At 37.0% G+C, this 23,704-nt stretch overlaps 1 protein-coding gene across 2 annotated transcripts in view; it reads right to left on the bottom strand.

Moving 5' to 3' along the window:
• Positions 1–8,950, bottom strand: part of GMPS (guanine monophosphate synthase) — a 61,951-nt gene extending 53,001 nt beyond the window's left edge. The window contains exon 1 of one of the 2 annotated variants that reach the window (XM_011379298.2): positions 8,546–8,950. In XM_011379298.2, the coding sequence (XP_011377600.1) occupies positions 8,546–8,572 (27 nt within the window). In that variant the 5' untranslated portion in view covers positions 8,573–8,950. The other variant, XM_011379304.2, reaches the window with a different exon arrangement.
• Positions 8,951–23,704: the final 14,754 nt, after the last annotated feature.

The following is a 23,704-nucleotide window of genomic DNA, read 5'->3' as shown; positions in this document are numbered from 1 at the left end:
ATTATTACAGCCTAAACATTCCAAGCTGTAGGAGATGGAACAATACCAAAACCTATTAGGGGCTTTCCTCTGATCAAGCAATTCCACTCTTAGGTATTTATCTAAGAGAAATGAAAACCTCAACCCACAAAAACTAGAAACAATCCAAATGGCCATCAACATATGAATGGATAAATAAGTTCCACTATATCCATACAGTGAAATACTGTGCAAAAACAAAAATGGAACAAACTAATGATACACGCAAAAACATGGATAAATCTCAAAAACATTATGCTGAAAGAAGACAATCATTGTACAATTCCATTTATATAAAGTTCAAAAACAGACAAAACTAATGTACGGTTATAGAAAGCAAAACAGTGGTTGTTATCGGCGAAATAGAGAAATTAACTGCCAAGGAGCATGAAGGAACTTTAAGAGTGATAGCAATGTTCTCTATCTTGATTAGGGTAGTGGTTACATGGATATGTACATTTGTCAAAACTCAAATAGTACACTTAAAGTTTATCTGTGCACTTCACTACATGGACATTTCACCTAAGTAAAAACAAGCAAAACAAAACACCTATTAGACCTTTTTCAAGCTACCATTTCTCTCCACAAACTGAAAGACAATGCTACAATAAGCACTTCAGGTACATTGGGTGGTCACGCTCGGCCATGCTGTCAATAATAAAGCCAATACTCATTAAAATCTAAAAGCCACTCTGTTACAAAATCAAAAATCTTATCAGGTTTTTTTGATAGATTTAATCTATCTGCTTAAGTGGATAAATTAATCATCTATTAAAAGTTTATACTTTTATCCTTAAAAATTTTCAGACTAACTCAAGCTATATCTACTCAAGGTATACCAATTACTTTCAAAAGAGTTATCAGTCTAACGCTGTATTATGCCTTATTTCACCTAATCAGATGTTGAATTTGGAAGCAACATCTTACAGTTCATTACAATAATATGAAAACAGTCCACCAAAATGTAACTTAAGGTATCACACAAAATACTGGTCACATAAGGCAAGTATAGTAAAAAGTGAAAGGTATCCCAACTCTTTCTATGAAGCCAGTACTATCCTGATACCAAATCCAAAAAGTCACTAGAAAACTACAAGCCATTATCACTTATGAATATAGATGCAAAACTCCACAAAACTGTTAAGAAACCAAATCCAGCAACATATAACTCTCATCCATGACCAAATGAGATTTATTCCAGGAATGTAAGTTTAATTTAACATCCAAAAACCAATTAATCTAATAATATACTATATCAGTAAAGGACAAAGACTGTATGATCACCTGAATATATGAAGAAAAAGCACTTGTCAAAATCCAACATCTTTTCATAATAAAAATACTCAATATACTTGGAACAGGAGGGAACTCCTCAACCTGATAAATGGCATCTGTAAAAAAAAAAAGAAAGAAAGAAAAAGAAGAAAACCCCACAGCTTTCATCATTAATGGCCAAAGACTAAATGCTTTCCTCCTAAGATCAGAAACAAGGATTTCTGCTCTTGCCACTTCTATTCAAAATTGTAGTAGAGCTATTAGCTAGGGCAATTAAGCAAGAAATGAAATAAAAAGCATCAGAATGGAAAAGAAAAAAAATCTCTATTTGCAAATGACATGATCTTATATAAAGAAAATGCTAAGGCTTCCACTAAAATATTAGTAAGTATATAAATAAGTTTAGTAAGGTTGCAAGATACAAGATAAATATACAAAACTCAACTGTATCTCTATACACTTGCAATAAACTATTCTAATATGTAATTAAGATAATTCCATCTATAATAGCATCGAAAAGAATAAAACAGTTTAACTAAGGAAGTACAAAACTTATACTTGAAAGCTATGTAACACTGTTGAAAGATTAAAGACTTAAATAGGAAAACATCTTAAATAGGTCAGAAAACTTAATATTAAGATAGTACTACTCCCTACATTGATCCACAGGTTCGACACAATCTCTATCAAAATCCTAGCTGGCTTCTTGGCAGAAATTGATTAGCTTATCCTAAAATTCACACAGAAATTCACAGGGCCCAGAATAGTCAAAACAAACTTGGGGGGAAAAAAAAAAAAAGAGGATTCCCACGTCCCAATTTCAAAACTTACTACACAAAGCTACAAAATCAAGACAATGTAATAATGGCATAGAGATATATAGATAAATAGATCAGAATTGAAGTGTCTAAAAATAGTCAATTGATTTCCTGCAAGGGTGCCAAGGTCATTCAAGAAGGAAAGAATAGTCTTTTCAAAAAAATGGTATGAAGACACCTGGATAGCTACAAACAAAAGAATAATGCTGGTATTTTACCTATAGCATATACCAAAATTAGCTCCAAATGGATCAAAGGCCTAAATATAAAAGCTAAAACTATAAAACTTTTAGAAGAAAACAGGCAATTATACAAGTCTTCATTATCTTGAATTAGGAAACATTTCTTAGATGATGCCAAAAACACAAGTGACAAAAGAAAAACCTGAACTGCATCAAAATTAAAAGCTTTCATGCATCAGCAGATATCATTAAGAAAGTGAAAAAACCCACAGAATGGCAGATATCCCCAAATCCTATCTCATAAGAGGCTTGTCACTAGAATGAAGAACTTTATAACTTAATAAAAAGACAAATAACCCACCTTCAAAATGGGCAAAAGATATGAATATACTTCTCCAAATAAAATATATGAATGGCCAATAAGCACATGAAAAGATGCTCGACATCTGTAATTAAATAAATGCGAATCAAAAGCACAATGAGATACCACTTCATACCCTATGATGGCTTATAATAATCAAAACAAGTGTTGGCAAGGATGTGAAGAAACTGGAATCTCATACACTGTGCTGACAGAAATGTAAAATACTGCAGTCACTTTGGAAAACAAGTCTGTTTTCCAGTTCATCAAGAGGTTAAACACAGAACCACTACATGACCCAGCAACTCCCTAAGTATATACCCAAGGAAAGTGAAAACTTATGTCTGCCCAAAAACTTATGCAGGAATATTCACAGCAACATTATCTATACTATCCAAAGAATATAAACAACCCAATGTGCATTAACTGATGAATGGATAAAAGGTGATATTATCCATACAATGGAATATTACTCGGCAATAAAAATAAGGTACTTAACACAAGCTATAAGATGGATGAACTTTGAAAGTATGCTAAGTAAAAGAAGCCTACAAAAGACTTCATGTTGTAAGATTTTGTCATATAAAATGTCCAAACTAAGCAAATCAACAGAGACAGTAAACAGATAAGAAGCTGCCATGGGTTGGGAAAGACAGCTGGCCAGAAATGAGGACTGACTGCTAAATGTACAGGATTTCTTTTGGAGGGGATAAGGATGTTCTAAAATGACTGTGGTGGTGGTTGTACAAATCTGTGAATATACTAAGAACCACTGAATTGTGCCCTTTAAGTGAGCACGTTTTATGTACTTCAATAAAGCTATTATTAAAATAAGTAGTTAAGAAAAGTGAATAGTAGAATCCAGGTGGTACACACAGATGTAGACTAAAATTTAATCTATTTGAAATGTTCATAAAATGTGGAATGGGGGGAATCATAGCATAAAAAAGTTTCAGTATTACCAGTAATATATCAAAACAATGTTATATCTGCAAGTATTTTTATTCATCTAAAGCTTCCCATATTAGGGATTGTTCATCCAAAATGTGTCCAAAGCAGAATTTCAGAATTCTGGAGTCCTAGATTTACATTCTTAATGAAATTCAGAAGATAAAAATTACTAAAACTAGTTCTCCAAATTAAAGACAAGGTGAGGGTGATTTAAATTTACACAGATCTCCAAGAGTTTGAGAGATAAAAAGGATTCTGTTCTCCAGGTGACAAAGAGGAGTAACTACCAGAATTTTACACATTCTGGAAGCTTTAAAGGTTTGGGAAATATCCTCTGCAAATTTTATGGCAGATTATAGCAGATTATTTTTCCCTTTGGTTAGTTTCAATATTGCTGGTTCTCGACTTTTAGAAAATAAGTAATTTGACAATTTTTAAGAATTTTAGAATAACTCTCTTAGCATAGTTACTAACTTAGAAAAATTATTCTAATGTATACATATTAGGCTTGAATTTTAGCCAAATTTTAACTACATGTCACTAGAGAAATCAAGATCCAAAATCAGGATACCATGCGCTCTGTAGTTGGAGTGACCATACAGCCCTGTTTTCTGAGGACTGTCGTAATTTATACCTGTCATTCCTATCCCATTCAGCTTAAAATGTCTCATATTTTTCATTTTTAAACATATTATTATGAATAACTGCATTAACCAAGACAGGATGGGTTTGTTATACCTCACTTTATACTTACACTTTCTGCCATGACTTTGTCTAGCATTGTGTAGAGTGCAGGAGCAGGGAATAGATTTCTCACTTTAACTTCTGATTCAATCTGAAAGCCAATCACTAATAGCCCATCTCCTTTTCCTGAAAAAATGAACTATATCTACATACAGACAACTAGAGGTAGCTACCTCTATCCAGTCTTGGATGCTGATGGGAGAAATGTTTAAAGCTGCTGCCCCTGCCAGCCACTTGGTGCACCTCCCAATTGTGCCACAGCCATTCCTCAGCATGCAAGATGCTCAAAACCTCCAGGCCACCATTGGCTGGGTAAGAGGGAAATGGAAGGTGTTTGTGAAATACATGCAGGAAAGAGACACCGTGTGTTTCTGTGCATACTGTACAAAGAGACTAATCTACACACCCATGCTACAGGAGTTTTGCCATTTAATTACCATATTGAGTAAATCTACAATTATTTATAATGTTTGGTAACATTTTATTTTACAGCAATGAGAAATTTCTATTATTTTTAGCACTTCTTTTTATGATCAAGTGCCCCAGTTTAGACAAAGAGACTATATAGTCACACTACTATAACGAAACACCTTATTCCTTAACACATTATAATAGACTATAATTGGGAATGTGTAGCCATAACTACATAAAACATCTCCTGGGTCCTCAAAACCATGAACCCAAAGCCATGGTAAGAGTCCACCAACAAGCAAACCAATTAATATCAAACTATTATTAAAGTTATTTTTTTGAACCACTGTGATTCTTGAGCAAATACAGAAACATCTCTATTTCACAATAAGCATGAAAAAAGGAATATTCTATACAACCCAAAATTATATATGCTACACATATTCAAAATTCTATGAAACAATTACTTTAATTCACAAAGTGTTTCATGTTTCAGAAGTCTGAATTAACCCTGAGGATTTCATTCATTCTAAGCACCTTAAGAGTTTAGGTTAGGTTAGGTTTAGTCATGAAAACAGTGTAAGCAGCATAACAAAGGAAACTTTTATCGTTAGGGATAGCAAATAATCATTCACTATTTCAAACAGCATCTTTTGAAATACAATTCATTAAATAGCCTTAATAAAATATCAAACATATTTGAACAAGTACAGGACAAGTCTCTATATATTTTTTTAATTCTTAAAAAACAATTATTTTCCTTAAGTGACAAGTTGGCCCATGCTGAAGGCAAGGTCATCTGAGGTTCCTGGAAGAATTTCAAAACCTTCCAAGTCTAAGAACAGAAAACAATAAAAACCATTCCTTTTGTCTATAATAGCTCTTCCAGTCTAAATGAATATCTTAACAGAACAAAATCTGAAGCGGAAAAGAAAAAAAAAAAACACCTATTTTTGACCTTTAAAAAGAATGTTATGGGGTTATCATAAAAGGATAGTTTAATTCTCAATGCATCCCATCTTTCCATTCAATTCAAAAACTTAAATTTAAAACACCAAATTTAAATTTCTAACAAAGCAATAAGTATTTATAAGATAACCTTAATCCAAGTATGAAATACTCTAGTCAACCTCTTAGGTGGTGGGGCAAGTCTCACCTCTACTACAACCGAAAGAGTCTGAGGCTTAAATAGGGCCAAAAAGTGGGAAAAAGTGGCCCGAAGAACATTACTCTGATAATCCTGTCTTAATAAAACCGTAAAAAAGTTATGTCTAATACTTGACATTCATATAATATTCATCTACAACACTGAATAGCTATAAAAAAATTTTAAAGCATAGCTGACTGCCTTATGCGCTTGTTTATGTTAAATAAGATCTTAAGCAAATAACATCAGATCAGCTCCTTAACTAAGGAAACAAAAATCTCTGCCTTGGATGGTTAGCCAAAACAGGCCTGAAGAAAAAGAAAAACTAGGTTCTAGTCCCAGCTACGTCTTTTTCAGTATAAGAAGCTAGAATACATAAAGGTCTTTTCCAGTTCTAAAATGATACTCTGTAGATAAAACAGTCTAAAAACTTTTACAGATTTTAGGTCTCTCCCGAATTTCTATCATGCAGAAAAAAAGTCATTTTAGAAAACCGTGATAAAAATTGAAATGTACCAGAACAAAATCAGCTTTCTTCTCTTTAATTTATAAACTAGGATTTATACACAACTGTCAGAGGCACAAAAGATGTACCAAGTAAGCTTGGATTTCACTCTAGAGGGAAAGGTGGTTCAGTGGTAAGCTACGAAAAATAGATGCCTACTCAGATTTCCAGGTGGATGTCTTAGGAATATCTTATTTCACCTACTTTATCATGCACATTCCCCATACTTCAACATCTGTTTACCTGAAATGTTTCCTATCATCAATGACATATGGTTTAATTGCAGGCGGGGTTTTTTTTCCCTTAGGAGTACATGAAATAATAATAGATTTGATGAAATACATTATTTCTCTGTACTTCTCTTGAAAATACTTCCCATTCGGTCCACATCTAATTGTCAGTAGAGTCAAAAACTTTTTTTAAAAAAAGAACAACTCTTGATTATGCTATAAAATATAAACGACCCTGAAATAAAAATAAACTAATCGACAATTCACCTGAGTCTCAAACATATCAAACTGATTGAGAGCCTCTAAAATTCAAGTGGTAAAAAAAACAAACAAAAAAATACCAGCTAGGAAATAACTCATTTCCTCTACCAAGACAAAGCTGAATCTTTCCAATAAGCTAGCTGTAAGGCTCGAAATTAAAAAGAAAAATGTTTAGCAAGTTAGCAGGAAAGAGCCATACACTGAGGTTTACATTCTCAGGTTTGAGTGTCTCCATTTACTTATATAATCCTGAGAAAAAGCTCCAAGTAGTCTTAGCATCAGTTGCCTCTGTTTAAAAGAGTATGTCAGCTACCTTACAATCTTCACTCACTTGTTCAACAAATACTTTTTGAATGTTTACTAGATACTAAGCAAGCACTCACGAAGAGCACCCACTAAGATGTGCCACTTAGGCACCACCTTTGTTAAGAGAATACTACCTGACTTACACCACCAATTCCCATCTGACGTTTAAAATTCCACACACCTGAATGAAATTTAATGAAGTAATTTCTTAAAGCAAAGCCCTCAATAGCAAATAGGAGGTACGCCTTGCTCAAGTAAATCGCAATTCAAAACCGTGCCGTTTCCCGCTGACAAATTGACTTTGTGAGGGTCTATGAGAACTCCAGGCCAACGAAAATTGGAACAGAGAAATGAAAGCGAAGATGCTCACAATTCAGAAGCGAGACGAAAGACGGTCTAAAGAAAAAGTGAGCTGGAGGTGACGAGAACCGCCGCAGCGGCCCAAACGTGCTCTCCCCACTCCGCACATCAACTTAGATACTTTTCCAGCACCCCGGGACTCCCGAGTCCCCAGCCCTCCTGCATGGTGGCAGCGGCTAGCGTCGGGGACAGGGCTCCCACTGCGGGAGCCGGTACCGCCGCAAACGAACAGATAAAATAAGGAGCGACCTGGATGGGAGCGGGGTTGGAAACCCTCCTTCCATCAGAGGATGGGGGAGGGGAACGGAGTGAGCGACCCTCGGGCCACCAGCCCTGACCCCGGGCGGGGGCGGGCTGCAGTCACGCGGCCTCGCCAAGGGCCAGCCCAGCCGCCGCGGACCCCCAGGCCAGCGTGGGGGAACCCCGCGGGCTTCCCCGAGGGCTAGAAACGGGGTGGCGGGAAGACGAGAGGATGGCCCAGCTCGATCCGCGCACGCGAGGCCTCGACCCTGCCTTGACTTCGGCGGGTCCCCGGAAGCTCCACAAAAGGCCCCCAGCCTCCAGAGGTGACGGGGTGAGGGCTAAGTCCGCCCTCCCCCCGCCAAACCCCCCCATCGCCTCCCTACCCCCACCCACGAGCCGCGCTCCGGGGGCTCTGCGCTCCACGGCGGCGCGGGGGAGGCCAGGACCGGCGCCGCGGCCGCAGGGAACTGACGCCTTCCCCGACGCCCAGAGCTTGGCGGGCTCAGGAACCCCGACACGCAGACAAAATCAACAAAGCACCTGCCGCTCCCGAGGAGAAAACATGCCACAGGCCCGGCCCGTGGCTCTCCGACACGCCGCTGCTGGGGCCGCAGGGTTCGGCTGGCGGGCTGGGGGAAGGGGGCGGGGGAGGCTCCGCGCGGTGGCCCCCGGGCCCGGGGCCTCGCCTCCGTCCGAAGGCGGTGACACAGGGACCCCCGCGCCAGAGACTGACCTTGGAGTCTCCGTTGCACAGAGCCATCGGGGTCGGGGCTGCGGTGGCCAGAGTGTGCGACGGGGCGGGAGAGGGCCGGCGGGGTCGACGCCACGGGCCGAGGGGGAGGCCTGGCTGAGGAACGGGAGAGCGCGAAGAGCAGCCGGCCGCCTGCGAAGCGCCGAATCCAGCGGCGGCGAAGCGCGGGCCCCAGCGCCGCGGGAGAGACCAGCAGCGCACACGCTGCCACCGCCTCCTGCTTCCGCCCCGGCCGGCCACTGGGAGGAGCCAAAGCCCGTTCGGCAAGACAGCGGGGCCGCGGACACCCCCCCACACACACAGACACACACAGACACACACACTGACGGCTGCCGAACAGCCCGCTTCAGGAGGTGGGGCTTTCCGCGTCCGTTCCCTCCTCCCGGTCCACCCAGCCGCCGAGGCCCGCTCCCGGCAGAAGAAACCCGCCCGGGTCCCCGGCCTGCCCGCCCACGGGAGGAGGGGCCTGCGGCTCCCGGCCTCGCCCCCAATCCCCGCCCCCGGCTCCGCGCGTCGTGCCCCGACACCCGGCCGCGGGCCCCAGGAGGAGCGGTGGGTGGAGCGCGCCTCACCCCCGCCGCTAAGGCCAGCCTGGGAAGAAGACCCAAGCTGCAGTCGCCTTGCAGTTCGTCCGCTCGCCTGCAGCTTCCGACCAGTGTGGGACTGGCGGCGCGGAGTTGGATACTTTAGAGCTGAGGGCCTCCCTCGGAGAACGCAGCCCATGGCACAGCCTCAGGTTTAGGGACGTGCGGGGAGGCCAAGGCTGCTTGGAAGAGTTTCGTGGCGGCGTGTCAAGGGATGTCAAAATGAGACTTGATCACTGGTCCCGCAAAAGTTATACAGCGGATGCAGAATTTCCAAAAGAAAAAAATTGGGGGGCGACAATCTGGTGGGGAAACTGGACCAAAGGGCTGGTCATGAAGCTCAGTTTGCACAGCAAACTGTTTTTATTGGGACTGCAGTCCTTTCAGCGACTCCTTGGCACCCGTCAAGATGAGATATTACTTTGAATTTGGTCACGTGAGGGCCTACATGGCGTTGGGGAATAAATAAAAACACTTGGAACCACTTACAGTTAACAAAGCCTTTTAACAAATACTCAGTTGTTATTATACAGCCAAATTTGCTTAGCTCATGCTGTGTCAGGCTCTAGTCCAGGTATTAAGGAGCCAAAGTGAGAAACTTTGACTTCCCCAAACTCATTTTGTTTTAACCAATTTCATGCAAGTAGTGAGGTAGGATTGATATTCTTACCCACTTTTTACTAATGATGGAATTGAGGCTTAGTGACATAATATGCCTCTGCTCTCCGTATAGATAAGGGGCACCTGTTTTGGGAAATGATAGTTCGACAGTAAAATATTTACAGGAACAAAAGGCCCAAGGCTCTAGTGGGCCTTTTGACTCAAAGAAAGCATTTCACTTACCCTATTTTGAGCTGAAAAATAGATACTTGAACTTTGTAAAGCCATGGATACTGGGTTCTCTTGGTAGATCTGTATGAACAATCCAGAGAACAGTAGTAACCAATAGGAGAGCTTCAACTTGCATCAACATCCACCCAGAATGTAATGGAATGTGATGTACCGCTGGCACTAAGGATTGGCTAAATCCCATCTATATTAGATAATGCCTAGTTTAAATGTATTCTAGTGGTCACTTATGTTTATGGCTAAGAATATCAGCATGTACCAGAATCCTTATATCTTATGTTCTTCTTCTACAACTTTTGACTGTATTGACCCCCTCCCTTTTTCTTGAAACTAGACTTCTCTTACAATACATCATAGAAGCATCTTTTCACCTCAAGGACTGTTCTTGGTCACCTTTTCTTGCCCCATTTCCTGTATTTATCCTACAGGAGGAGACTTAAGTGTTGGTTTTCTTCAGTATTTCCATTCCTAACCCTCTTCTCATCTTTTCACATGTGTTTCCTTGGGGGCATTTCTTTAAAAATATAGACTTGTTTAAAAATACCCCTAATCGGCTCTATGTCCTGAGCCAATTATGTCTGGAGCTCAGAAGAGAGCTCCAGATCCATATCACTCTACACATTCCCAATTAGATGTTCAATGACATATTGGGCCACAAACTCAACAAGTGCAAAACAAAAGTCCCCCAATTTTTGTGGCCGATCTCACTAGCACTGCAATATTAGAAGGAAAACATTCAGTTTCACACATAAGCTGTAGCTTTTTCATAGATGCGCTTTATCAACTTGAGAAAGTTTCCTTATATTGCAGTTTTGCTGAGAATTTTTATCAGGAATGGATACTGTCGAATGTTTTTCTCTATTGAAATTATGTATTTCTATTTTCAGTTTGCTAATGTGGTAAGTTACACTGATCAATTTTAGAATGTTAAACCATCCCTCCATTCCTGGGATAAACTAAAAGTAATCATAATGTATTTTTCCTTTTTAGGTATTGGATTGGATTTGCTAAAATTTTGGTTTCAAAGCTTTGTATTTATGTTCATGAGGAATACCAGTTTGTAGTTTTATTGTAATGTCTTTGACTGGTTTTGGTATCAGGGTAATGCTGGCCTCAAAGAATAAAGTTATGTTTGTGTAGAATTATTATATCTAGAAGAGCTGGTATGGAATTGGTTTTATTTCTCCCTTAAATATTTGGTAGGATTCACCAATGAGGCCCTCTGAACCTGAAGTTTTCATTGTAATTAGGTTTTTTAACTATAAAATCCATTTTTAAAAGTAGACATAGGGCTCTTCAGGTTATCTGTTTTTTCTTGAGTGAGCTTTGGCAATTTGTGTCTTTCAAGGAATTTATCAGTTTCATGTAAGTTGTGAAATTCATAGGCATAATGTTATTCATAATATTCTCTTGTTATCCTTTTAATATCTAGAATCTATAGGGATGTCAACTTTCTCATTCCCGATATTGGTCATTTGTGTTGTCTCTATTTTTTCTCATCAACCTGGCTAGAAGTTTACCAATGTTAAAAAACAGCTCTTAGTTTTATTTTCTCTGTTGTTTTTCTCCTGTCTATTACAATGATTTCAACTTTGATCTTTATTATATCTTTTCTTCTTCTTGCTTTGTCTTTAATTTTCTCTTTTCCTAGTTTCTTAAGTTGGAATCTGAGATCATTGATTTGAGACCTTTCTTCTTTTGTAATATATGAATTTACACCTATAAATTTCCACCAGAGTCCTGCTTTAGCAATATCCCACAATTTCTTATATATCATTTTTTTTTATTTGATTCTGAATAGTGTCAAATTTTGCTTTTGATTTTTTCTTTGACCTATAGGTTATCTAAAAGCGTGGAATTTAGTTTCCAAATATTTGAAGATTTTCCAGAGAGCTTTATATCATTGGTTACTAACTTAATTCTATTGTGGTCAGAGAATATATTTTGTATGACTTGATTCCTTTAAATATCTTGAGATTGGTTTTATGACTTAGAATATAGTTTATCTTGGTGAATGTTCTGCTGCTATTATGTGTAGTGTTCTAAAATGCAAGTAGGTAAAATTGGTTGATAGTATTGTTCAAGACTATTATATTCTTGCTAGTTTTCTTTTCATTTGTTCTATAAGGTATTGAGAGAGGGGTACTAAAATTTCCAACTATAATTGTGATTTTTATCAATTTCTTCTTATAGTTCTATCAGTTTTTGCTTTATGTATTTTGAAGTTCTGTTAATAGGGTCATAAATATTTTAAATTACTTGTTTTTTTGGTCTGATCTGTCAACTTCTGTCTTTTAATTGAAGTGTTTAGACAATTTACTTCCCATATGATTATTGATATGGTTAGGTTTATGTATATAAACTGGAGATTCTCAAGGCAGTAGGCTGGGGCAATTGAAGGGTTCATCTCTTTTGTTGCCTGTTTCTCAGGTCACTGTCCTTTGATGTGTGATATTTAGTATTTTGAAACCATTCTTTTATATATTTTGTATGAGGTTTTTTTTTTTTTGGTTGTTTCAGGCAGAAGGGTAAATTCAATACCTGTTACTCCATCTTTGGCAGAAGTGGAAGTCTGGAAACCTATTTTAATGATTAATTGAAGCATCTTAAAGTCTTCCTTTACCTGCCTTATACATACATATTTTTGTTAAGAGTGAAGATTACTGTGAATTCAGAACAACCTAGGCAACATAGAATGCTGATTCTTATAGATGTAATTGTGTGATTTCCGAGACCAACACATTTTTCATGAAACATTTGATAAAATCCATAGAAATTCCCAGATTTGTTGTGTATCATATCATAAAATATTTACTTCAGATATAATCCATGGTCATCTTCAGCTTCAAAATGTTTACTATTTTAAATTTCCCAATAATCAAATAACTCTTAAACTTATGAAAAATATTAGGTATCAACTTAAAATGTGGAAACAAGTACATAGTTTTTCAAAATCGTTTTAGGATGGTATGTGTTTTTTAAAATTTTGAAAACAACTGCTCTAAAATAAAATTTAATCATATATCCCTTCTTAATGGCGTCCCATTGCTCTCAGGATAAACTTCAAACTTCCAGTGTTGCATACTTGGCACATGCAGATTTGGCCAGCCCCTGTTGACTTGTAGCCTGTTCTCTTACCATGGCCCCTTCACTCTATTCCCTAGCTATATTAAACTGCTTTCTTTCCTTAAACATGATATTTTCTCTCTTGCCTTGGGCCTTTTGCACCTAAATATCTTCTGTCTAGATTAGTTCTGTTTCCCTCCCTACAACTCTGAAGTCCTTGGATAGATGTCCCTTGCTCTTTTGTGTTCCCATAACCCTTTTCCTTCGTTAGTGCTCACCATCCTCTACTGTATTTACGTGTTTACTTGTCTCTGTCCATGGAAAGCCCTGGAACCAATATAATCCCAGTAGCAATGAGCAAACATAGCACCCAGATACTGATTTCTAAATACCTACCTCCAACAAGAGGAACCAGGGCTTCTTAGAAAAATGACTGATTTTTAAGACCGAGGCAAGAACAAGGTGACCAGGAACATCTTTTGGTGCCAGTAAATAAGGAAGTGCTCAGAGAATAATAGGGACATGTCAGAGGGACACAGGATTCAGTTTGAGAGGACTTTTACTGGCCAAATCTTGGACAGTATATCAAAATAAATAGAGATGGTAAACAGATTATATCAACTGATTAAATTAGGAATCCATCTGTTTATAACTACATAAGTAAATGAATGATTAAATGGAGAGAAACCCCTTCCTTATAATAAAATGTCAACTAATAAAGGTCAAAGGGATAATTAAATTAGAAAGTAATCATTTTGCAACCATCACAGAAATGAAAAATTCAGACAAGAAACATCAATGTGTGTTAAAAGACATGAGTGAAATCTAGATAAGAACAGTTTTTATTTACATTGTCTCAAAGCCTCTTCCTACAAAAGAATTATTAATTATTCAAGGAAAAAGAATAACTTTACACTGGAGAAACCTGAAGACACCTCCTTACTCAAGTGATCAAAGTTAACATCGACAGTAATGGAACAAGTCAACATCATGTGTCATGTGATGAATATAGTGAGCCGAGCACAGTATTACTCAGTGGTGTCTGGCCAAAAATGTGTAATCTAATCATGAGTAAATATCAGGCAAACCCAAATAGAGGCACATTCCACAATATAACGGGTTTGTAATTATTTCAGTTTTCTATTGCTTTGTAACACCCTAAAACCTAGTGGCTTAAAACAACACTTTTTATTTTACTGCAATTTAGACAAGGTTCAGCAGGTGCAGCTCTTCTCTTCCCTAATGTGTCATCTAATGTGTCAGCCCAGAGCCTGGCTCCACTAGGCCTCAGCTAGAGTGGCTCAAAGGCTGGGAGCTAGAATCATCTGAAGGCTTTTTCACTCACATCTCTTGATATCTGAGCTGGGAGATTCAAACAGTTGAGGGCTGGAATAGCTGCAGCCCATCTAACATCTCTACCTCTATGTGGTCTCTTCATCACCACAACTTCAGGGTAACAGGATTTCCTATATATCAGCTCAGGACTCCAAAGGAGACAGAGTAGAGAGCAGAGAGTGAGAACGAGAGTGAGCATGCCAGGTAGAAACTGTATGGCCTTTTCTAACCTAGCCTTAGAAGTCACACAGGTTGCATCCTACTCATGGAATGAATCACAGGCCTGTCCAGATTCAAGGAGAGGGTTCTGGAAGAGCATGTGGAACTGGAAATGAATTGCCATGGTTGGAAAATACAATTAGTCACTGTAATCTTAAAAAATGAACAACAGGCAACTGAGAACTCTTCTAGCTTAAAGGAGAATAAAGAGACATGACAATTGAATGAAATACATGCTCCTGGATTGAAACTTTTGCTATAAAATATATTTGGGACCGTTGGCAAAACTTGAATGCCATCCCTAAGTGACGGGTATATGAGATCTCTTTGTACTGTTACTGCGACTTTGCTTCAAAATTTAAAAAAAAAAAAAATACAGTGTACCACAAAAGCTCATGATTTAAAAATCTTACAGTTCATACTTTCATAAAGCAACAGATGTTTATATAATAAAAATAATCACCCAATTTCCATATCTGATACATTCATATTTTTTAACATCATATTTTATTAAAGCAGAAGACCACCGAATGTTATCATTATTATATTTTTATTGAATGTCCTTCTATGCCCTCTGTCTCAACTATGCTCTCAAATTTTGGTCACCTTTTCTTAGAGGCAAACTGACCAAATCCTGTCCCTTTTCCATCTCTAGGAAAAAGAGGATACAACTTTTGGTATCTTGCCTTTGAAAAGTTTCTAAAACTGTTGACCAAAAAAACTCTAATAATAATAGTAGTGGTGGTGGTAGTAATAGTAAACCTTATATAGCACTTTATGTGCCAAGTATGATTTTAAATTCTTTATGTATATTAACTCACTTAATCCTCACAACAGTCCTATGAGATGTATACTATTATTATCCCTTTGTCACTCTTTTATGATTGAGAAAACTGGAAGAGAAATTAACTAGCATAAGATTATACAGCCAGTAAACCACAGAACTGAAAGTTAAACCAGGCCAACTGGCTCTAGCCTTTTTATTGTTTATTAAACATTCAAAATATACTTTGCCAAACAGTCTTTAAAGCCACAAGTATTACTGGGAACAATTTAAAGTAGAGCAACAGCCCTGTTGCCACTGTTTCTGCCATCTGTTTGCAATGCTATGATTTTGATGGATTTTTGAATTGTTTTATCCTTGATAAAATTTATGGTACAAATTCACTGGAGATATATATATATAATTATAAATTGTGGTAAAAAAACACATAACATAAAATTTACCATCTTAACTAAGTGTACAATTCAATAGTGCTAAGTACATTCACATTGTTGTACAACAGATCTTCATAACTTTTTCCTTTTGTAGCGTTGAAACTATGCCCATTGAATAATAACTCTCCATGTCCCCCTCTTCTCAGGCTCTGGTAACCAGCATTCCATTTTCTGTTTCTATGAATGTGACTAATTTAGACACCTCATGTAAGTGAAATCATACGGTATTTGTCTTTTCATGAGACTAGCTTATTTCACTTAGCATAACGTACTCAAAGTTCATTCATGTTATAGTATGTGACAGGATTACCTTCCTTTTTAAGGCTGAATAATATATATTTAAGGCTGAAATATTATTATGTATAATGTATAATATAATAATTATATATAAAATAGAGTATTATTTCAAAAGACTAAAATAGAATATTATAATAATATATGATATATGTCAATTTTATTATATATAGATCACATTTTGTTCATTCATCTATCAGTGGACATTTGGGTTGCTTCCAACTCTTGGCTATTGTGAGTAATGCTGCTATTGGAGTGCATGTATTAAAAACAGAAAATATAAGAATGAAACATGTTAAGTTATAAACTAGCTTACAATGAAAGTGAAGAAAATGAAGCTCTCTAGGTTTTGAAATGCAGTATGCTTTCTGTTCTTGTATAAGTAATGATAACACTTTATATAGAATTTTTAAATTAGGAATTTAAGCTGTTTTTATATAATATAAATCACTTATCTTTATATAGCATCTATGAATTTAGTATTCTGGCAACAGGCATCATAATACTCATACAAGTACAGGGATCAATTTGTAACTGCAAAAGAGGAAGAAACTTTCCTCTACCCTCAAGGTTCTTTTGATTGGTCTAATAATCAAATAGACATGAGACAGGTTAATAAGAGAAAATGACCACGTTTAATACATATATATGTATGGAAACCCAACATACATGAGAGGGTCAGAGACCTCACATGCACGAGAGGTTCAGAGATAAAGAGAAAATGGGTTTATCAGACGTCCTGAGCTAGGGATGAGGAAATGCACTTTGGGGCTTCAGTAGGTCACTGCAGGGAAAGCAAATGTTCAGTAATTATTAGTTTGCCCTGCCATATCGATAGGTAAAAATTCATTTCTGGTTTTAACTCTTATCCTATGCTAGGCTCCTAATTTAAATTCTTCCAAATAATTAAGAGGGGACCAAAAGTTTCTCTTGAATTCACAGGGTCTCAGTTGCCTTTGGCTCAAAATAATCCACATACTGCTGTGGCACTTTCTTGGGGTGGCTTGTTTTGAACCTCTATATAACCATTAGCTTGATGTTTTTAAATTTCAACATCTTCTTAGAAATCAGCTCTACTTTCAGAGCCTCAGTTCAACCAAGATACCACAAATTTGCAGTGGGTAGAAGAAAGCAGCATGGCCTATTGTTGCTTAGGGACAGTTACAAAACTAGATGCTTTTTCTGAAAGGAGAGATTTCACAAAGTCTGCCTTTCCAAACTACTATTTTATCTAAGATTTATTTCCCTAGGGGTAGTATTAGGTGCCAAAAGTAAAATTCCTTTTCTGGGAAAAACAACTTGTTGGAAAAGATAAGTAACTGGTCAATCACCATTTCAAAAGATTATTTAAAATTGTGAAAGTGCATTGTAAAGATACCCAAGGGAATTCCAAGGTTGGACAACATGTATTGAAGAAAAAAAACACAGACCAGAAATGGTGTCTAGATAACTGTTCTCTCCTTGTGGGTTTGGCTGAGACATGCCTGTAATAAAAGACAGATCAACAGGAAGAAAAAAAAAGTTTAATAACATGTATACGAGGGAGAAACCCAGGAAAACTCAGTAACTCATGAAACTACCACCTTAAGTGCCACCTTAAGTTGAAGACAGAAGAGGAGGTTAGAGGTAGGAGGAGTCAGTTATGGAAGGTTACCAAAAAAAGCAAGGTAAACAAAGGTAAACTTATTAGGCAGATTTAAGTCATTGCCTTTTGTATTGATAAGAGTTTCTAGAGATAAGGTCTGGCTCGCTTCTGGTACAACAAGAGAAACACCCTTGGTAACTGGAGATTTCCCTTACAAATGTAATTGCCTTTTACAAAGGGCCACTTGGTTTACAGAGCCTCTCCCCTGTCTGCTGTTTCTTAAAATTAACCAGCCTAAAATAATCCTTACTCCAAAGAGACATATTTTTGGGGTGACAAATTATGTTCCTCTGCAGCTTCTAGGCTACAGATCCGTATAGCATGTCACTGTACTAAATACTGTAGGCAGTTGTAACACGGTGGTAAGCATTTGTGCAATGCATTGCACTATCACGCATGACTGCTATGATGTTACTAGGCAATAGAAATTTTTCAACTCCATTATGATTTTATGGGACCACCATCACATATGCAAGTCCATGGTTGACAAATGTCATTATGTGGTACCTGACTGTACTCATTGAATGTCCTTCCTTTCTCTCCTTCAGGGCCCCCCATTCACATATTCATTACCTCTTACTTCAACTTTCTTCATCCCTTAGCCAATTAAGCACATCACCTTTTGTCTGTCCTTCTATCGGTCATTCTCGTATTTCTCTCCTTTTAATCGGCTATAATATATACATAAAAGAGTGGCTGTGGGTGGTAGTGTTTCTTTCTTTTAACTTGCTTAAATAGAACGAAATAATATATAAGCACTTTGTAAATGATAAAGCACTATACAAAATATTAGATTTTTTTTTAGAATATATTCCAATGCCTAGCATTTTGTGGGTACCTAATATATGGTTGTCAAATGATTTAGTAAAACATTATGTATTCTGTCCTTATTTTTAAAACCACATACGTTGGAACATGATGAGCTGAGGACATTTTTACAGCAAAGAATAAGTATGTTAATCTCTAAAACATATGGAGCACATTATAACAAATTAAAAAATACCAATATCCCAGTTAAAACAGGGAAGATAAAATTGACAAATTAAGCAGTACAAATAGTTAATAAACATAATATGCTACTTGAAATATTTTGGTGTCATTTTCCCAACCTTCTGAAATCTCATATAATGACAAAAGAAAAAATTTTTAATTTTAAAAATATAGCAATATTAGAAAAACAGGTAGGATGTTATAAGCAGAGAAAAATATTGCTGGTAGGAGTGCAAATTGGCACAACCAATTTAGAAAGTGTTTTGGCAATTTCTTATAAAGTTAAATATACACACATAGGCTTAGCAATTCTATCCCAGGTCATGGACCAAGATTAATGAAAACTTGTGTTTATACAATAACCTGTACACAGGTGTTAATAATGATTTTATTCATAATTGCTAAAGGCTGGGAATAATCCAGATCCTCTAAAACTGGTGAATGGATAAACAAATGTTGGTACATCCATACAATGAAATACTACTCAGCCAAAAAAAAAAAAAAAAAGGAGGGAGGATGGTACAGAGAGGGAGAATTATCAATATTATCAATACGGGTGACAACATGGATAAATCTCAACATACTATGCTCAATGAAAAAGCTAGACTTAAGACTATATAGTGTATGATTTCATTTATATGACATATTAGAAGAGGCAAGACTATAGGTAGAAAAAAACAGATCAGTGGTTGCCAGGGGCCGAGGGGGGATGGGTGGAGAGGCTGACTTTAAATGAACATGAGGGAATTTTTTTGAATGACGAAACTGTTATATCTTGATTGTGGTGATGGTGGTGGTTATACAAACTATTTGTCAAAATAGTTTATATTTTTCAAAACTCATAAAAATGGAGATTATAGGAATTCATAGTACTGTTACAAGATACAACTGAGTGCAGAAAAGACCAAAATAAAATTTGAGGCAGATGTGTTATCATGTAACTGAAATAAAAACATTTTCCCGGTTAAAAAAAAAACCAACCTCATAAAAATATACATTCGATTTTACTCTATGTACGTGATACCTCAATAAACCTGACTCTCCTACTCCCTAAAAAAGCAATTAAAAATTCTGAGGAATATATAGAAGACATAATTCAGATGATAGTGAACTAGAAAACCAGTCAGGAAACCACTAACCACACATAGATTTAGGAAGGGGCCACTAGATGGTGGTATTCATTTTTGTAATAGAGCCCAGGCAAAGTCTTAAAGTCCAAAGATCATAGGACTGACAGTGGAGCAGTGTTTTGGAAAATTTCTTGTAAATTCATAGTTGTAACTTCTGCTGTCAAGCCTTGAGCTGTATTGGTTTCTAAGTTTTTGCTAAGGCAGCTCTCCCAGCCTTCCACTGATTCTGGGAGGGCATCAATAACCTTCCAGTAAAATTCTCTCTCTTTATGCTTTTGTTTTTTTGTTTTGTTTTGTTTTCTGAAACAGATTGGATAGCAGAACTAAAAATTGCTGTTAACCAATTTATTTTTTATTGTTTTGTTTTTCTTCTTACTTTTCATTACAGAGAATTTTAAACATGTACAAAAGAAACAGAATGATATATTCAACTTCTAATATCAATCACCAAGCATCAACAGTCATTGACAATCTGCCATTCTTAATTTATCAAAACTTCACCACCCCAACACCTATGCAGATAGTTTTTTACAGTTCCTTTTTTAATGAGATAAAATTTACATATTTTGAAAGCACTTTTTTAAAAAGCAGTTTTAGGATCACAGCACAATTGAGCAGAAAGTACAGAGATTTCCCATAATCCCTGCCCCCACATCTTCACTCATGCACAGCCTCCTCCATTATCAACGTCCCCCCACAGAGTGATACATTTGTGACAACTGATGAACCTACACTGACACATCATTATCACCCAGAGTTCATAGTATACATTAAGGTGAACTCTTGTTGTACATGCTGTTGGTTTGGATAAATATGTAATGATGTGTGACTGCCATTGTAGTCATTAAAGTATCATACAGAATAGTTTCACTCCCCTAAACAGCCCCCATATGCTACTCATTCATCCCTCTTGGCCCCTAACCCCTGGAGAAATGCACAAATTTTAACTGTACAGTTCCAAGATTTTTTTGAAGGACCTAGTTTGGAAGTTTCCAATAACGTAGAGCAAAAAGAAAAAGGAAAGTTATGAGAGAAAATGAAAAGATAAATCCAGTAAACAAAGTAAAAGTTTACTAAGATTTCCAAGAGAAGTTAATGAAGAAGAAAGAAAGGAAAAATTAAATATATTGTAGAAGAAAATTTTCCTAAATTCAAGAAAAATTTGGAACTTTGTTCAAAAGGGCCTAATAAATGTTGAATAAGATTAAAAGAAAAACATACATGCACATACCTTCTGTACATCCTGGGGAAAATACTGAACTCCAAGAATAAAGGAAAATTCCTCGAGTTTCCAAATGGATTGATATTAATAACAATAATACAATAATATGTTACAAGTAAATTTCTTTGATGTAATTGGTATCTTATTTTGAGATCCTCAGCCTCAAATCACAGGAAAAAGAAATAAAATTAAAAATATATATATCGTAAATATGAACATATGCATTTATCATTAAAAGAATACAAATTAAAATAACATCACATTTTTCTACTTGTCATATTAGTGTAAACTGACAATTTTAAAATACAAAGCATTGATGGGGCAAGCAAATGCAAATAATCACTTAAACAGATAATAAATTGTTATAAAACTTTTTGAAGGGCTATTTGACAATATTATCATATTTTAAATATACATATTCACCCAGAAAATTCACTTCTAAAATATATATATATGTGCGTGTGTGTGTATGTGTGTGTATGTGAATGTATTGGCAGCGGGAAATATTGGGAAAACCATTGAATTAGAAAGAACCTAAATGTTCATCAATATCATCAGGATGAGACTGGTTGGTAAATTTTAGCAAATTGTATACAATTTACTCTGATAGGCCAGGTATGGACCCTATGTTCACCTTATGGTTATTCAGGTGTGGGCAATGGAAGATGGGAATGTAGGGGGTGGGACAATTGAAGGCAAGAAGGGATCATGGCTACTACCAGGAGGGTTTTGTGTTTGGCCGTTTCATCAGCTTCACCAGAACACATCAATTAGGGAAGACCAGTTGCCCAAAGGAAAGGGAGAATGATATTAACAGACATGAGTAAGAGACACTGAGTATGCGAAAAGAACAGCTGTTCATTGACAGCGCTGGCTGAAGTTCCTGCAGTATCAATCTTTTCATAGTGGTAGCGACAGTACAATATTTGCTGACTTACACTGAGGGCCTGGTGGGGGAGCACTCCCAAATTTGTAGAGGAATGTCTGTCTGTCCCACAAGACAACTACCATGAGCTCTTCTGAGGAAAGAACAATTTAGGCATGGCTTAACATTGAAGATTTGTCTCTGCTCCATGTGGTGTCAACAAGGCTAGCTCAACATGCAGCTGGAAGAATCACTTACAAGATAGTGCATACATGGCTATTGCTGTTGACTGGGAACTCAGCATTGAGTTACAGGCCTTTGTTCCTTCTCTGACGATCTTTCCTTCAGCGCATAGAACTCATTTTCAGGAATGGCTGTCTCAAGAAACAAAAGTGGAAACTACCATTTTCTTAAGACCTGTGCCTGGAAATTAATCCAGCATCACCTAAGTTACATTCTATCAGTCAGTCATAGAACTTAGATTCAAGGGAAGGGACACTGACCACACCACTCAAAGCAAGGAATGATAAAACATTTGGAAGCTATGTCACAAAACTGCCACATCAGGTTCAGGGGAAACAATTTCAGTTTTTTATGGATCCTCTGAAAAGCCTTGAGAGTTTAGGTGTGAACTATACATTATGTATGACCAGCTGGCTTACTATGTGTAATATCTGGCATCACATTATATTGCCACCTACACCATAGTTAAATCAAGATTGCACCATAGTCTATGCCAGAATTTTCTGACCCATCCCACAATCTGCTTTTGGTCAAAATTCAGCTCCTCTAAGAGAGAACTTAATCAAGAGGGATTTGCTGTCTTATCACTTGAATGTCAGCTCTGGATAGCCATGTAGTGACATTTAAGCTCTGGCAAATGGTGAAGAACTGCATAAAGAATGAGGACAATCATAAATATCACAAGAGACATTTGAAAACAATTTTTTATTGATTTTTTTTTTTTTTTAGTTAACCTACACCTAAACAGGAGAACATATATCAAGAATCAGTTTGATCAACCTTAGCTGAATAACCATAAGGGTTAGCACAGGGTCTATACAAAAATCGACTAATTGTTTTATTTTTCTTGATGGGTACAAGATATATTGGCTATTGTATGACCTGTAAATAGTTGAGGGCAATTGTATTATTCTGGATGATTTTAAACAGCAAGTTTATATTAGTCTGTTGAATTTCCTAACTTGTGTTGTTATTTGCCTCATGGTCAATATGATCACATGTTTTAGTTTTGAAACTTCTAGCCAGTGTAGACTCCTGTGTCCTGGACAATTCCTAGTAAATTAACTGGGCTTCTAAAAATGAGTTACTGAAAGATTTGTTTTGCATATTAGGAAAAGCAGGGTGATCTGTCCAAACTATAGGTCATGGTTGATGTGATAAGTGCATAAGGGCTGTACAAGAATAGCTCTGAGGGTTTACACTAAGGAGAGAAAATTACTATATGAATTTATTTGGTCTGCATAGTCTTAAATAAACTTTGTTATAGTTTCCGAATATCTGAGACAATAATTGGACTACAGCTTATTTCATTAGTCTATGTTCCCTTTTATCTTTGATGTCTCTAGAGTTTCTTTGAGGCTCTAGGAAGCATCAGGAACTATATCATTATCAGAGTCCAGAGATATAGAGTAGATATGCTGTGGTTAGTAATATTAACTATATTACTACATTATATTATAGTTAATATTAACTATAATAGT

Source organism: Pteropus vampyrus, unplaced genomic scaffold (assembly GCF_000151845.1).
Source record: "Pteropus vampyrus isolate Shadow unplaced genomic scaffold, Pvam_2.0 Scaffold12, whole genome shotgun sequence".
Taxonomy (NCBI): Eukaryota; Metazoa; Chordata; class Mammalia; order Chiroptera; family Pteropodidae; genus Pteropus; species Pteropus vampyrus.
This window is presented reverse-complemented; position numbering and strand designations above follow the sequence as displayed.